General features: G+C 36.1%; 1 protein-coding gene across 1 annotated transcript in view; it reads right to left on the minus strand.

The window, feature by feature from the left end:
* LOC114662653 (serine/threonine-protein kinase 38-like) overlaps positions 1-16,093 on the minus strand; it is a 109,922-nt gene that overhangs the window by 29,862 nt on the left and 63,967 nt on the right. Inside the window, exons 7-8 of the mRNA XM_028816249.2 lie at positions 2,409-2,563; positions 1,751-1,853 (exon numbers count right to left, since the gene is read on the minus strand). Of these exons, the coding sequence (XP_028672082.1) occupies positions 1,751-1,853; positions 2,409-2,563 (258 nt within the window). The remainder of the gene's footprint in view (positions 1-1,750; positions 1,854-2,408; positions 2,564-16,093) is intronic.

The raw sequence follows: 16,093 nt of genomic DNA on the forward strand, positions 1-16,093 counted from the left end.
CAACTCATTGCACCAGTTGGGGTTAAATAACTTGCTGCCAGCTGAAAGATAATCGCCCATTCAGTAATTATCCAATAGGAGGCTCGTACCTATTTGCTTAGTTAAATCCAGATGGCAACTTTTTTTTTTGGCCAGGCAGTGTAAACATACATACTTTAATGCATTTCATCATGAAAGTGATATCAAGTATAAATCTAAGGATTCTAAATGTGCAGAAAGTTGGAATATCATACATTTAATGTGTTCTGTGGGGTGATCTATTGCTGTTTGCCACAGCTGTCAGGTCAGGAGGAAGCCCCAGAAAAAAGACAGTACAAAAGATGGTATGTGAGACATTTAAAATGTATCAAGTCATTACGATCGGGAATATGCAATGATTGAATATAAAAGCACCACGAATGCATCTGTATGTCTGCATTTTCCTTTACCATATCAAACCATTCATCAAACATCGAAGCGCGCACATTGATCCCATAGGATCCGCAAAGAGGCTTTCTGTCACATGTAGATAGTTAACAGCAGACTCTGACGTGACATTCAAACTTTTATCACACTGCGCCCCCCGACTTTTTGCTGGTACTGCAACTTGCGCAATTAATGCGCATGCGTCGCATTAATTTCTTAGGACCTGCTCAGAGGACACGTCAAATGAACACTGGGAATGCGTGGCAGCCATGATGCGTGTGTATCCGCGTTCTGAGTGTGAAGTATAAATGAGCCCTAAAACGTCACAGACAACCACAAAGTCAATATTCTGATGCGAGTCAGATTTACCGTATCAGGCTGGGACTCAAGACTACGAATGCAATGAATGTAACTACTGCGATCTACAGGCTGTCAAATAAACGAACTACATGCCGTGGCGCAACGTAAAGGTACTTCGTCTCTGACGCTGACGTCAGAGGTTCGATCCCCACAAGGAGAGCAGTAGAGTGTGTACGCCTGATGAGCCCAAATGAGGGCGAAACACGTGTCACGTACTCTACATTATTTGACAGTAAAACTATGCAACATCTATATCTATATATAAATAAATTGCTGTAAAGGTGGGTGAAAAATGAAATCTACCACTTCTATAATGGCTGCATTAAATTCTTATGTTTACCTAACTGAGGGGGCAGTATTATTAATATCCTTTATGCCAAAATGGCAATGTGAATTATACATCAAAAACATTTTTTTTTTATCATTTCAATGTACTCTGTGGAGGACACTGTATACAGAGGAAAAAAAACACTTCACTTTTGAAAAACACTCTGTTGTACTACTAATATATTTAATTAAACGGATTTATATGTCAGGGAAGACAAACATTTTTAAATTGGGCGTATCAGGTAGTTGAAGACAGGAGAGCACTTTCTTTAACTAAGGTGTTCTGCAACACAAACCCAAACATCATGTTGAAGCAGATGTCCAGTTATTCTTAATTAACAAATCAGATAGGGTGATTAAATAATTCCAAGTGTGGTTGCCTCTTGAAAGTATGCATACACAACCAAGTTCATTACATATGCAGAGTTTAGATTTTTTATTTCTCCAATTATAATTTTCCAGGAAATCAATTGTGAACTCTCATGACCATTTAAGAGAGGAAAACACATAATGTTACTAAATGAATAACCAAAAAAAAACAGACACCAACAGTCACAGAAAGGCTGTTAGTATTGCATAAAACAAAAAAGGAAGAAAAAAAATATTGGTGCTAGTGAGTTATAAGGCAAAACATTAAGAAGAAAGTATGTTTTCTTACAAAAATCACTGGGAGGATTGTGAGTTAGATTCCTATAGAATTCTGTTCTATGTGCCTTCTTCAGTCCAGTGCATAAACCAAAGTCAGACAGTTTAACATGTCCCTAGAGATATAATGATACACAGTTATTATTTGAGAAGCACTACATATTAACAATGTAAAAATAATTTTGAATATCAAACTTCATATTAGACAATCAGAACTTGGCCCAGTTTAAATCTGTTATATGAAACATGCATTATTATGAGGGTGAAAAGTTACTTATCCTAAAGAAGTTAACTAGAATTAGAAAGACACAAAAGAAATAGCAATCAAGCGACAGTAATCTGGCATTCTGAAGCAATTTTGAAGTGAAGTGCCCTGTGTGCAAAATATCAAACTTGTTTCCTTACACAGCACAAGTTTAATCTCTGTATAATGATCTTATTTTAACAGTTGAAGTTCACACTGGAGTGGCAATATAATTCCAAACATTTGCTGTTTGCCTGGTCCTTAACTATGTCACTTTCCCCAATTATATCTTAATGTTAATAGTAATTACTTATTTTTAATTATTTAAAAAATGAAATTATACAATAAATATGGTAATATTTGAACATTAAAAACTCTACAATTTAATCTGTAACAGATTTAATCCTCATATCTTGATTTTGCTCACCCTAGAATCTAACAGGAGGTTATCTGGTTTAATATCTCGATGAATGAATCCTAGCTGGTGAATGGAGTCTATGGCCAGCACAGTCTCAGCGATGTAAAACTGGGTTTCCTCTTCTGACAAAGTATCCTTCTTCATGAGCAAAGTCATCATGTCACCTGGTGAAACAGAATTGAAAAGCTTACGATATTATTTACTACCACAAAATAATTGAAAGAATAAAATGTGTAAATATTTTTACAGTGAAATATCTGCATATCATCATCATTAGCTTTATTAATAAATATACAAATATTTTTACTTTCAAGTTTTCTTGTACATCAAATAATTTAAAATTAGGACAGGTGAACTCATTTCAGACCTACTAGCTAAATATGGGTATATTCTGTTACATGCACATGATGCGGGCCAATGTTTCCAAAACATCTAGTCCAGTAATATTGCTAAATCATGCGGTAACCTCCCTGCCTCTTATAATTAGTTTCCCTTGTTTAAAACTTTCGTATTCAAATATATCTGCAATACCAAATTTTATTTTTGCTAATATTACACCAGAAATATACTGCATTTTACAGTTTTTACTTCTAAAGGTTGTGCCCAGTCTCTTCTTTTTTGGACTACATACCTAAAATATTTAAAAATCAACAGAAAATTCTTGATCTTGAAGACATATGGGAAATGAGGTGCCCTTGTCAGAAACATGTGTCTCCTTTGTCTTGAACTCACTGGGGGGTTGGCTAACAGCTATCCAAATCACAGAACGGCTATTTAAAAAAATTGAAAAGGCTAAAAACATGGAATACAATTTACTAATAGATTTATTTGCAAGCATAAAATGGCACCTGACTTTGAAACACAAAACCTGTGATCTTTTTTGCAATATGGAATTTATAACTCTGCAATCAGCATTTCAGTGAAAGTACAACAAACTAGAAACACTTAATGCTACATATACATAAATGTTCACCTTTCTCTTTGAGCACCACAGGCATTAATACCTTGAAGACCTAGGATATTTTATATGGTGTACCATAAGAAACTATACTGGTTCACTGCTTTTTTGAATCTATATGCTTTTATTAGGTCAGATTATCTCAAAGCACAAGGTGAGCTACCACAGCTATGCAGATGACACACAGCTGTATTTATCGATAGCAACTGATGACCCTGACACTCTTGGCCCTCTGATCTTGTGTCTTACATGTATTTCTAAATGAATGAGCAGCAACTTTCTCAGACTAAATAAGGAGAAAAGAGAAATCTTAGTTATTGGCAAAAATGGATATAGTCAGGGTATTAGAAATAAACATGATCCCTTAGCCTTAAAAGTCAAGTTAGAGGTAAACAATTTAGGGGTAACTATTGACTCTGACCTAAATTTTAAATCACATATTAAATCACATTGGATTGCATGTTTTCACTTAAGGAATATAGCTAGTTAGACCTATTATAACTTTACAAATTAGTTCACACTTTTGTTTTCAGTCGACTACATTACTGTAATGCACACCTTTTAGGACTACCTAAGAAAGACATCAATCGGTTACAGTTCGTTCAGAATGAAGCGGTAAGAATCTTAACTAGAAAAAGAAAATCATAGCACAATTCACCAGTCTAAGTGTCATACATTGGTTACCCGTGTCACTTACAATTGACTTTAAAATACTACTAAATGGTTTTCAAAGCCTTAAATAATCTTGCCCTGTCCTATATTATGCAATGTTTGCCCCCTTACACTCCAAGTCATAACCTCAGATCTTCAAATGAAGGTCTGCTCATAATTGCAAAAGCCAACCTGAAAAGAAGTGGTGAGGCAGCTTTCTGCTGTTATGCACCTAAAATGTTTAATACTTTTACCAATAGAAATTTGCCAGGCTAATACTGTAGAACAATTTTAAAAAACTGCTAAAAACCCATTATTTTAAAGTGGCTTTTTCATTGTATCACTGTTAGTCTATATGGGCATTGAATTATCATTTTCCTCTGGGTTCTTCAATTCCCTACTAATCTGTACTATTCTCTGCGGTCTCTTCCAGTTCTTCTGTGGTGGCGATCTGTGCCACCATCAGCTGATCAAGGTACCATGGTACCCCGTGTTTATGGATTGAATGGCTGGTGTTACAGATGTCCACCATCATCTTCAAGTTCTTCGAAGTGAAGCCTAAGAACTAGAAGGAGTGATTTACAACATCTGTTAGGTAAAATGCCCAGTGGGGGCTGGGCAGTCTTTTGGCTTTGGGACATCTGCAGATTTTTTTTTTCCTCCAGTCTAACTGGAGTTTTTTGTTTTTTTTTTTAATTATTATTATTTGTTTAGCCTGTCCTTCTGGCCATTCAACCTTACCTTTTTCTTTGTTACATACTGTATAGTATTATTGCCTAATCTTGCTTGTTTATGTTTTAAATCAACTTCCTTTTATTTCATTTTGTAAAGCACTTTGAGCTACATTGTTTGTATGAAAATGTGCTACATAAATAAATGGCATTTTTGTTGTTGTTATTTCTTGTTGGGCTAAATGGAATGTTCTCATCCAAATTTTTATGTCGTTCTAGTGTTCTTAAATTCCTGCCTCCATACCCAAAGCATTGCTTCAGTCTGTATAAGAAATAACCTAACCAGTGATAAACAGTAAATGTCTGCAGCCTATGACGTTCTTGGATGACAAAACACTTCCTTGTATATACAACATTATAAATATCAAACCATTTACATTCCCCCACTCTTTGACATACAATCCTGCATTCAGCGGAGACCAGAATGGCTTCACATATGACCCTGTCTTTATAGCACAGCTCAAATAATAAAGTTTGAGCACTTACCCCAGTTTTTAACAAGGCTGTGGAAAAAAAAAAATCTCTGACTGTAACTATATGATATACATCCCTAATAGTGTACAAAAACTGCCAAGTATAACCATATAGAACTTGGCACCTCTTTCCATGTCAGATGCAGGGTAAACCGGTTTTATGATCTTTCTGTTTATGAGACGTGTACCCAAAAATAATCGTCTCACACTCCTGTGGATTTCACATATATAAGCCAAAAATGGTGTTTATTGCATCAAAATTTTTTTCCAATATATCTTCTACACATATTAGATAACAAAGGTCTTATTCACTTTAACAAAAAAATTGGTAGTTTATTTTGTTTAAAAAATAATAAAACAGGCAAAACTAGCCTCTTTAACCACCTCCCCCCAACAGTACTGGAAAATGATGACAAGACACAACTTGAAAATATGCAGGAAATAATGTCAGCACCACCAATATTACATGACTGAGGAGGACAATAGTCTCTCTATTATAAAAAAAAATTCTGCAGAGAAACAGTAGGGCATCGAAACGTGATCTTCACATTAAGATCACGGAAGACACTTAAAAGACCCGCGAGACTAAAGAGATTGGCCACAGAGCATCTCGGGGGGGACCTTAAACATGAGACTTTGTGCCAAGAGATTGACCCAGGACCATCTCACGATGACGAAGAACATGAGATTCTTGAAAGACACGCCCTACTTACAACCAAATAAGAGCACGGGCAGCAACACACTCAATCGTGTTTTGGCTTTAAGCACACACAGATCCAGGGCTCTCAGGGCATATAAAGTGTATAAGGACAATACGTTATAGATGAAACGTAGATGACTAAGCGAAGAAGAAAGCAGTGCGGAGAAAAGAGACTCAAAAGCATTGGGGAGACAAAAAAGAAAAAGAATAATCTAGGTGCAAATTCAGAAAATAAGGAAAGTAATTATCAGCCCAGAACAAGTGGAATTGAAAAAAAAAGCATGTCCAATGCAGACATTGGCGCTATACACATGCAGAGCAGGTTAGAGATTATGAAAACAATGGAATTTGAAAGGCTCAAAAAAAAATAAATAAATAGCGCGATACACATGTGGAGAAAGTTAAAGAAATGAAAGTAGGAAAATTAGAAAGTATAAAAAAAGAAAGTAAAGATCGCAGTAGCGCAAACAAATGGAAATTATTACTCGAAAAAAGGGAAAATAATCACCACAGACCAGGTGTCATTGAAACAAAAGCAGGATAAAGTGAGGTCAGAAATAAAAAACAGTAGAAAACAAAGTAAAACGTCATAAAGAGGTTAAAAAACAAGGGGGCCCAAACACATGCAGAGCAGGTTAGAGATAATGAAAACTGGAATTCAAGAGAGTCAAAAAAAAAAAAAACGAAGGCGCGAAACACATACAGAGCAAGATACAGAATATGAAAGCAGAAAAAAACGACTGTCAAAACAAAGAAAGTAAACATTGCATTAGCGTAAAGAAAGAAATTATTACTCTGAGAAATAACGAAAAGGCAAATAAAGATCAAATATATGGACATAGGTGATATGTCAGAAGTATATAAATATTGTAAGGCTTTGAAGTTTAAGTCAAGAGAATTTCAAAAACGGAGTTTACCTCACATGCATTCATTGGTTACTTTACTGCTGATGATGTGGATCATTTTGTCTGTGCTGAAATTCCAAACAGAGAAACCTATCCTGAATTATTTTACAGAGTCATTAAACACGTCTCATTGACCTCATTAAAAAGATTCAGCACATTGGGACTCGAAACATTCCAAATATTGTTTTTACAGAAGTTCAGAAATAAAAGTGAAACTAATGAAATAGCAACAATTCAAAGAAAAAAACAAAATCTTAAAAGTGTGTATCCGGAAAAACAAAAAACAGGGGTTGGCGAGTAAAGTCCCCTAGTATATAATCCTCTTTAATAAAATCCCTGTGTGCGTCCAGGTGTCTGTGTGTGTGTGTCTTCTGGTGAAGTGCGCATGCGCGGGGCACGGTGCGATGCGTGATATTACGGTCAGAGAAAGTTAAAGGCATATTACCGACACACACGCCAGTATTACCGCCAGAGAAAATTAAAGGTATATTACGGATGTACAAGACAGTATTACTGTCACAGAAAATTAAAGACGCACAATACACGGCGGCAGCCCACGAAGAATGGTCAGCTTAGCAAGTAAATATCAACAAAAGAAAGGCTGAAAGACAAAGACAAATACAACCAACAAAAAGAATGAGGTCAAAGTCCCTTGCCATTTAATATAGACTGTTCCTACTAATGTTTATGCACTACTGTTCTAGCGCCCGTTATTGTAACGGGCTTAATGACTAGTACAAAAATAAAAATGAAACAAACCTATACCTTATTGGTAGCTAACGTGGAAAGGAGAGAGGGCAAAAAATATTTAGGAGCAGCTAGTTTTGAAATTTCCTCGGTCTAGAAATAAAGATGATGTGAGGGAATTTTGCACATTCTATCCAAAGAATTTCAGTACCTCACTAGTAGCTGTAGCATTTAGGCCATTTGTGAACACAGAATTGTACTTTAGGAATGGCAGTCCCTTGCAACCCAAGTACAAAAAAAAAAAAACTGCTTTCAGTGGTGCTAATGCAATTAGAAAGGTTTATCTAATATCCAGTTAGCATGTAAACAGGACTAACTAAGATAAACCAAGGGAGATTACCATTAGGACACTGAAGGAATTGCTGCTGAAAATGGGGCTTGGCAGTCATGTGAAAAAATGCCTTAGCTATATTTTTAAATGAATTTATTGGTATCGAGAAAATAAAAGGTATGAATTTCTATCAAAAACATGCAAATTTCAGGGTGTCCCCAGACATCTGAATGGTAGCACATTTACTATGTTGACTGATTGCATACAACATATAGGATACAAAGAATTTTATCACTGCCAACATGCATCATCAGTCTACTTTTTAGCACCCTGACATGTTTAAGTTTGGGTTTAAAGGCTATAGTGATGCTATTGTGGATTTTCTATATTATTGATTAAAATGCTACAGACATTGAGTAAAATTAAACAGAAGTGTTTTTTATGAAAAGGCTAGAAAAAAAGATTATTTCAAATAGTATGTGAAATTGGAAATTTTAACACATTATTTTACAATTTACATTTACTCCAGTAATGCAATAGTTGCTTCCTACACCAACTCCACAGCCTTGGATGGGTTATGCAAATGAAGCACTGCAGCGAGGACAAAGGAGGAGGAGGGGCTGGTGCAAAAAAGTGGTAGGAGTTTGAGAGTATGCAGTCCATTGGTGAAAGGTGCATGAAAGAAGACAGCCTGTCTCAGATAAGTCAGAAAGATATTGACAGAGGAAAATAAAGAACTTGCTGGATTGCAATTCCAGCACAGCAGAAGCTGAACAACACAGTATGCTGTTCAACAGCGCTTGTGAGTACATTAGATGAGGGAGAGGGAAGGAGAGGTATGTGCTTCAGGGCCGTGACACTGAAGTAGGAGACTAACTGTACATGGAATTCAGGTCAGGAAGCAACTAACAAGAAAAAGATTTCCCTTGCAGTGTTAATGGACTTGGGGTGGTGGGTGGCTGGAAGTTGGGCGACAGTAGCCAGGTCAGCACTCCAGCTCTTGTACCCATTTTGTTTTTGGTTGTGGTTGGTATAATATTTTTTATTTTAATTTTACTGAATTTTTTTAAAATCAAATAACACTCCATACACATAACTCGAGTTTTACAAAAAGTAAAAAAAAAAAAAAGGGGGAAGAAGGTTTGAAACAAATCGACCCCCACCCCTGAATTTTTAAAATAAATTAAATGCACCACAACTCTATTATTACAGTTAGTGTTTGTCAATAGTTTTTTGGGGAACAACATTAATTTGCAATTTATTGTGTAAAAAAATAAAAAAGCGTCCATTATTTGCTTCAGTATTGTTATTGGGGTGCAAAAGCTGGTATTAGTAATATACTGAATTCAAAATTGTAGTATTGATCCAACACTACCTTAGAGAACCTTAATTTTGCAAAAACATGTTTCTTCAGAAGGCTACTTTGTTTTGGCTATTTTTAACCCCTGAACTGGATTTTAAGAAAGCCAGTGCCATTCAAAACAATGAAAAAATTTCCTTGCTTTATTAACAAGAATAAGGCATTATTACATTGTTGCTAATGTGATTACAAAGGTTTTTTTAATAAGTACGACTAATTAGGGATGAGCTAAGGTGTTTGCCTTGAGGAACTTATTCACATCATGTAAATAATGAATTAAAAATCAGTCACTTAGCGTAATAATAGCCAATCAGAATCAGAAGTAATGTCATGGCTGTGTTTTTAATTTGTTTTAATGACATCTTGATAAAGAAGATATCAATTTCTACTCTAAACATGACATTTCTGAATGCTTGTGTATATATAATTTTTGACTGGATTATTAATAAGTGAGGCACTTTGTCACAGCACTCTATACACATTCACACAATTCTGAATGTAATATACTGTATTTGACATACTAATCTACCCTAGTGTGTGTGTGAATTTGAGAATGCTTTTAAAAGACTGGCATGCTGTTTATAATTCCACGTGATTTTTAAAATAGTCACAGGACATTAATTAAAAAAAAAGATACATAAAAAAAAAAAAATAGTATCTAAGACAACTATACTGTAACTTTGCACCTATAGCAATAATCCTACTGATTATAATGCATATATACCGGTACTTGTATTAGGCCTGGGAAAGTTAAAGTGCTAATTTTTGTGGCCTTTTTAAAACGCATTAAGAATATTGTCGTATCCCAGGCAAGCAGTGAGGCAAACCCCTTAGGCAGTGCTTTGGTCAGAGTGGCATTTTCATGCATTTTTTTTTTCCAGCATTACAAAACAATACAAAAAAGTTAACTCTGCACCTAAAGAATTACATACACATCCAGGACTCTATTTATACTACTTTTCAAAATTAAGGTTTAAAAAGTTTGTATTATGTGCCAAATGTCAATATGTTGCACTGCTGTTCACTTTCTTGATTTATACAATCTGACATAGGTGCAGAGTGGTGGGAGGAAAGGGGGTGGGGGGAGGTTTACGGTAGTCTTGGTGCAGTGCTAAGTAAAAAAATATGTGCTTTTTTTTTCATTTCATGTTATTCCATAAGTGCTAAATAAGTTATCTTTGAGTGGCACTAAAACAAAAGTAAGTCTTAAGTACCTCTGTATTTAACTCACCAGTCTGCCAGGTAGCTTACAGTGCTAAGTACCCTAATATAATCACAAAATTCTCCAAAACAAAAGTGTAATGATTATCCCCACCCATTATTCCAATTTGCAGTATTTTTGCAAATTTATGCAAAGAATGCAACATAACCGTTGAAGTAATGCACGGTGTCAGTTTTTAAGTGAGACAGCAGCTACAGGGATCTTTTTTAGCATGCCAGGAGCAAAGGTGTAGGTAAAGCAGTGTTTTACAACTGTTTTTCTGTGGTGGCACATTTTTGTAACCCAACAAATTCCAAGGCACACCACAATTCTACCAGCCACAAAAGCATAAAATCTCAGACGTGTCCGAAGTGGCAGGACATGGGGCACTAAAAAAAACAGCTTGGAGATTGCCGCTCCCAGACACGGCACTTGAAAATTATATTTTACACAATTATTGATGATAATGATGAATAATTCAGGATAGGTTTTACAGAGTTTTAACAAAAGTTTAATAGGTGCCCATTTAAGAGATATTTATTCTTTCAAATTAAATCAGTCTTCAGCAGTGCATTCAAAGTCAGTCGTTTCGATTGTTTTTTACTTTGACACATCTGTGTTTTATATGCTATACCAATTTGAGAATTAATACATTGGCCTCTTTTCTTCTTGTTTTCTTTTCAACTTGCCTTTTAGGAAGGCATTCAAGTTTAGGTTGTATTTGCATGAGTAGTATTTTGTTAAAAGTTAGTCATTGTTTAAGTTTAAACTATGTCATTCATTATTTTTAATTCCTTTGTGTTGATTCTACATTAATTTTGTGATTCAGTGTGTATTTACTTTATGATTAATGTATTAATTTTATAATTACGTTTTAATGTTAGATACAATTAATATGGATTAAGACATATTTACGTAATTATTTTATTTTTTTTAAACCTCTTCCCAGCCCTGATACTGTATAAAGGAATTGTCATATTAAATAAAGCCAGACACAAGAGAGTGAAACTGGTGGCAGAATCAAATCTGTTAAAAGGTTTTAGCAGGCTGATCCTCGTAACCAATCAGAAAAGAGAACTTCGAGAACTTCAGAAAACTAAAGTCTAGATAGATCTGAAGACAGTACTTCAAAAACATATGTGTTCGTACCAAATTAGATAGGCTTCTGTTCTGAAACTGCGCAAAACAATAAAGGATGATGCCATGCCTTGAAAAGTTCCAAGCCTGAAAGCTACCTGAAGGCAACACATACCCTTTACAAAATATTCTGGCTGGCTAAAGTCAGACTAAAGGGAAAAGGGAGAAGAGAGCTCCAATACAGACATTGAGCTGTTGGCATCTAGAAAAGCCATCATTTATTTAAAAAAAAATGTATATTTTGTTTTATTCCTTTTCCTGATATTTAAGGGAGATAACATGGTTTTGCTGCAACTTAGAGGGTAAACATTCCAAGCAGCAAGCACTAGGGGTGGGCGGTATGACCAAAATTCTATATCACGGTATTTTTCTAAATTATCCCGGTTTCACGGTATTGGACGGTATTTTTTTCCCCATGCATGAGTGGATGTTAACCACATTTTCCACTGCAATTACTGCAGTAGACTGGCTAAGAATAACCTATTCCACTGTTACAAGAATTGTACATTGTACAAAAAAACATTTTAATGTGCACACAAGTATTAATACAGGTTTGCATGGCCCCATAAAGTGATAGTTTTCAAGGGGGTGGCACTAAAGAGAAGGAATCACATTGCATGACAGTTGCAGTCAAAATATAGAACCTTTTCATTGAACAAAGTTTGCAAAAACTTAAACTATGATTTTGACAACATATGTTCAACCATCCAAAGAGGCATTTAGACTTAGTAAAATATCCAGAGGTGCTTGTCAAAAGTTGTATTGCACTGAACATGTCTTAGAAAAGGAATAAATAGTAAATATTTTTTGTGAACCAACTACATTTTGTTAATGTTAACCATCTCTGTCCACTGACACGTTAAAGTGACTTTTACCATCAATAAACTGCATAATATTTAAACTAATAAATAATAATACTATTATTTATTTTATTGTTATTACTGATAGCTGCACTATTACTTCAAGACTTCAAGCCCAGGTGCATTACACAGTATTCACCAAATTAAAATAAAATAAAACAAGTGCAACTTTGTGATGACATCCTTACCAACTGTTCCATTTAGGCAAACTGCATTAATATGGACCTTGCTTCAAGCTAAGCTATATAAATAAACAATAAAACTGCAACTTGCATTTACAGTAATCCCTCCTCCATCGCGGGGGTTGCGTTCCAGAGCCACCCGCGAAATAAGAAAATCCGCGAAGTAGAAACCATATGTTTATATGGTTATTTTTATATTGTCATGCTTGGGTCACAGATTTGCGCAGAAACACAGGAGATTGTAGAGAGACAGGAACGTTATTCAGACACTGCAAACAAACATTTGTCTCTTTTTCAAAAGTTTAAACTGTGCTCCAAGACAAGAGAGAGATGACAGTTCCGTCTCACAATTAAAAGAATGCAAACATATCTTCCTCTTCAAAGGAACAAACAAATCAATAGGGCTGTTTGCTTTTAAGTATGCGAAGCACCGCGGCACAAAGCTGTTGAAGGTGGCAGCTCACACCCCCTCCGTCAGGAGCAGAGAGAGAGAGAGAGAGAGAGAGACAGATAAAAAAATCAATACGTGCCCTTCGTGCTTTTAAGTATGTGAAGCACTGTGCAGCATGTCGCTTCACGAAGCAGCTGCACAGAAGGTAGCCAACGTGAAGATAATCTTTCAGCATTTTTAGACGAGCGTCCGTATCGTCTAGGTGTGCGAACAGCCCCTCTGCTCACACCCCCTACGTCAGGATCAGAAAAAGTCAGCGCAAGAGAGAGCGAGCGAGAGAGAGAGAGAGAAAAGTAAGCTGGGTAGCTTCTCAGCCATCTGCCAATAGCGTCCCTTGTATGAAATCAACTGGGCAAACCAACTGAGGAAGCATGTACCAGAAATTAAAAGACCCATTGTCCGCAGAAATCCGCGAACCAGCAAAAAATCCGCGATATATATTTAAATATGCTTACATATAAAATCCGCGATAGAGTGAAGCCGCGAAAGGCGAAGCACGATATAGCGAGGGATCACTGTACTGTATAATGCTATTTGTGGTATAGCCCTACGGAAGTGCATTAGGGCCACAGTGAAGAAAAAAAAAAAATACAGACACAGGGAAGAAAAAAAACAAACTACCGGTATATGTTGAGAATAAAGTTGACATGCTGACTTTATTCTCGACATTTCCACTTTAATTTTGACGCTTATGTCAAAATTAAAGTCGACATTTCCACTTTATTCTCATAGTTTATTTTATAATTAAAGTAGAATGTTGTAAACTAAACTCATCCTAAAATCAATGTTTAATTCACTAGATTTTCTCAAACCCCGTCATAAGTTAATGCAGCACATTAAATGCTTTGTGTTGTGTTCCCCAAACCAATTGTTAATCACTACGCTTCTTAAACTGACTTCCTCCGCACCAAGAAGAGGCAGCAATCACCGTACAGAATCCATTCATTTCATGGTATTCCTGCTCTCTAAAAATTTAGAATGCTAAGATAAATACTTGATATCATTTTCTTGATGAAATGCATTAAAGCAGGTATTAAACAAGCACGGTAGTGAGGCGGTAGTGCTGCTCCCTCGCAGTAAGTTGTCCCCAGGTGTACGTTCAGTGTAGAGACCTTTATGGCAGGTGTGACGAGGCTCCAAAAAACTGGATGTATGAATGGGTATCGCACAGGATTAACTTAAATATTCTGTAAATGTTGGGTTTGTGATCTGGTGGTTGGAGACACGAACACAGAATTCAAAAGGATGTTCTTCTGAGCGGGCTTTCTTTATTGCACGCGTGCTGTCTGCCTGACGTACCAAAACCCCAGTTCCTATCCTTCCTTTTACTTTCTCCACATAACCAATCACCACACGATAAATGTCTTTGTGAAATTAAAACTACTTATAAACTTAACCGACGGAGTGTTCAGAACTTTAAAAATATCTTCGCTATACATGTTTAATTATAGCATCTATTCAGGGTTGCGCCCATCCCAGTAAACATTGTGTGCAAGGCAGGAGAAAATCCTGAACGAGTCACCAGCACATCGCAGGGTGAATACGAGCAAAACATACACTAGCAGGGTCAATATAGCATAACAAAATCCCACATCCTACATGACTTTGAAAGGAAACTGAACCACGCCAAGTAAACCCACTAGAAAAACATGTAAATTCGAGGCAGGGTACACCCGACACACCCTTGCTGCGAGGCAGCAGTGCAACCTCCACGCCGCTGTGCCCCCACATGATTAATACATGCTTTAATGAATTTCATCATGAAAATGATATCAAGTATTTATCTTAGCATTCTAAATGTTCTGAGAGCAGGAATATCATGAAGTGAATGTATTCTGTGCGGCGATCGCTGCGGGTGCCTCCTCAGTACAAGAGGAAGTCAGTTTAAGAAGCACGTACTGATTTAACATCGCTCGGGGAACACTTAACACAAAGCATTTAATGGGCTATATAACTTATGACAGGGTTCGAGAAAATCTAGTAAATTAAATATTCATTTTACGATGTTCTACTTTAATGGCAAATTACGAGAATAAAGTCAACATGTCGACTTTAATCTTGACATAAACGGCGAGAATAAAGTAGAAATGTCGAGAATAAAGTCAACATGTCGTCACACTATTACACAGTACCCAGGTACATTACACAGTATTGAAAACAAATAAAACAAGTACAACTTGGCTTGCAGTATTATCCAGTAGTATAGAAACAGTATTTACACATTTGAACATAATGGTCCACATCTGACCTTTTAAAACCAAAGTATCTCCAGATAACAGACGCAACTCCTTTTTTTCAGCAAAAGTTATTCTGTGTCATCATGTTCAACTTTATTGTCTGCTACAGCTTAAGTTTCAGAATGTTCTCTGTCCATTTTCGGAGTGCAATACCTACACTACCACTACCTATTTAGCGGTGTTGCAGTGAAAAAGAGCCCCCATGCAACACCTCTGTGATTAGCGGTGTAGCAGTGAAAAAGGTCCCCACATGAACACTTTCCCGCTGCGTCACGTTCCCAACGTCGTTTAGGCCATTTAAACCGGTGTTGCGGTATAAGAAAAATCCATATCATAACAAAAATAAAAAACGGTTTTTGGTATGAACCGGTATACCACCCAGCACTAGCAAGCACCATCAATAGATACACACTATAAAAAAATGAGTAATAATGCTTGACTTCAACAGAAAATATAACTATGTGCAGATGATATGGTACTGTATATATCAGATCCACAAACTTGCTCACCAGTAGTCCTTAATGCACTAGCAGAATTTCAAAAGATATCTGGACTCAAAATTAATTTAAATAAAAGTGTCCCAGCAAACAATACTAGACTGGATAACTACCCATTTATTTCAGCAGATCAGTTTAAATACCTGGGCGTAAATATCACAAGTAAATATACAGATCTTTTTCAACAAAATTTTGATATCAGCATGGAAAAAAAAAAATAAGATGTGAACAAATGGTCTACACTTCATTTCACTTCAACAGGGAGAATTAATATTGTCTAGATGAACATCCTTCTCAAGCTTTTTTTTTCTTCCTATTTCAGAACATCCCCAT

This window comes from Erpetoichthys calabaricus, chromosome 1 (genome assembly GCF_900747795.2).
Source record: "Erpetoichthys calabaricus chromosome 1, fErpCal1.3, whole genome shotgun sequence".
NCBI lineage: Eukaryota > Metazoa > Chordata > Cladistia > Polypteriformes > Polypteridae > Erpetoichthys > Erpetoichthys calabaricus.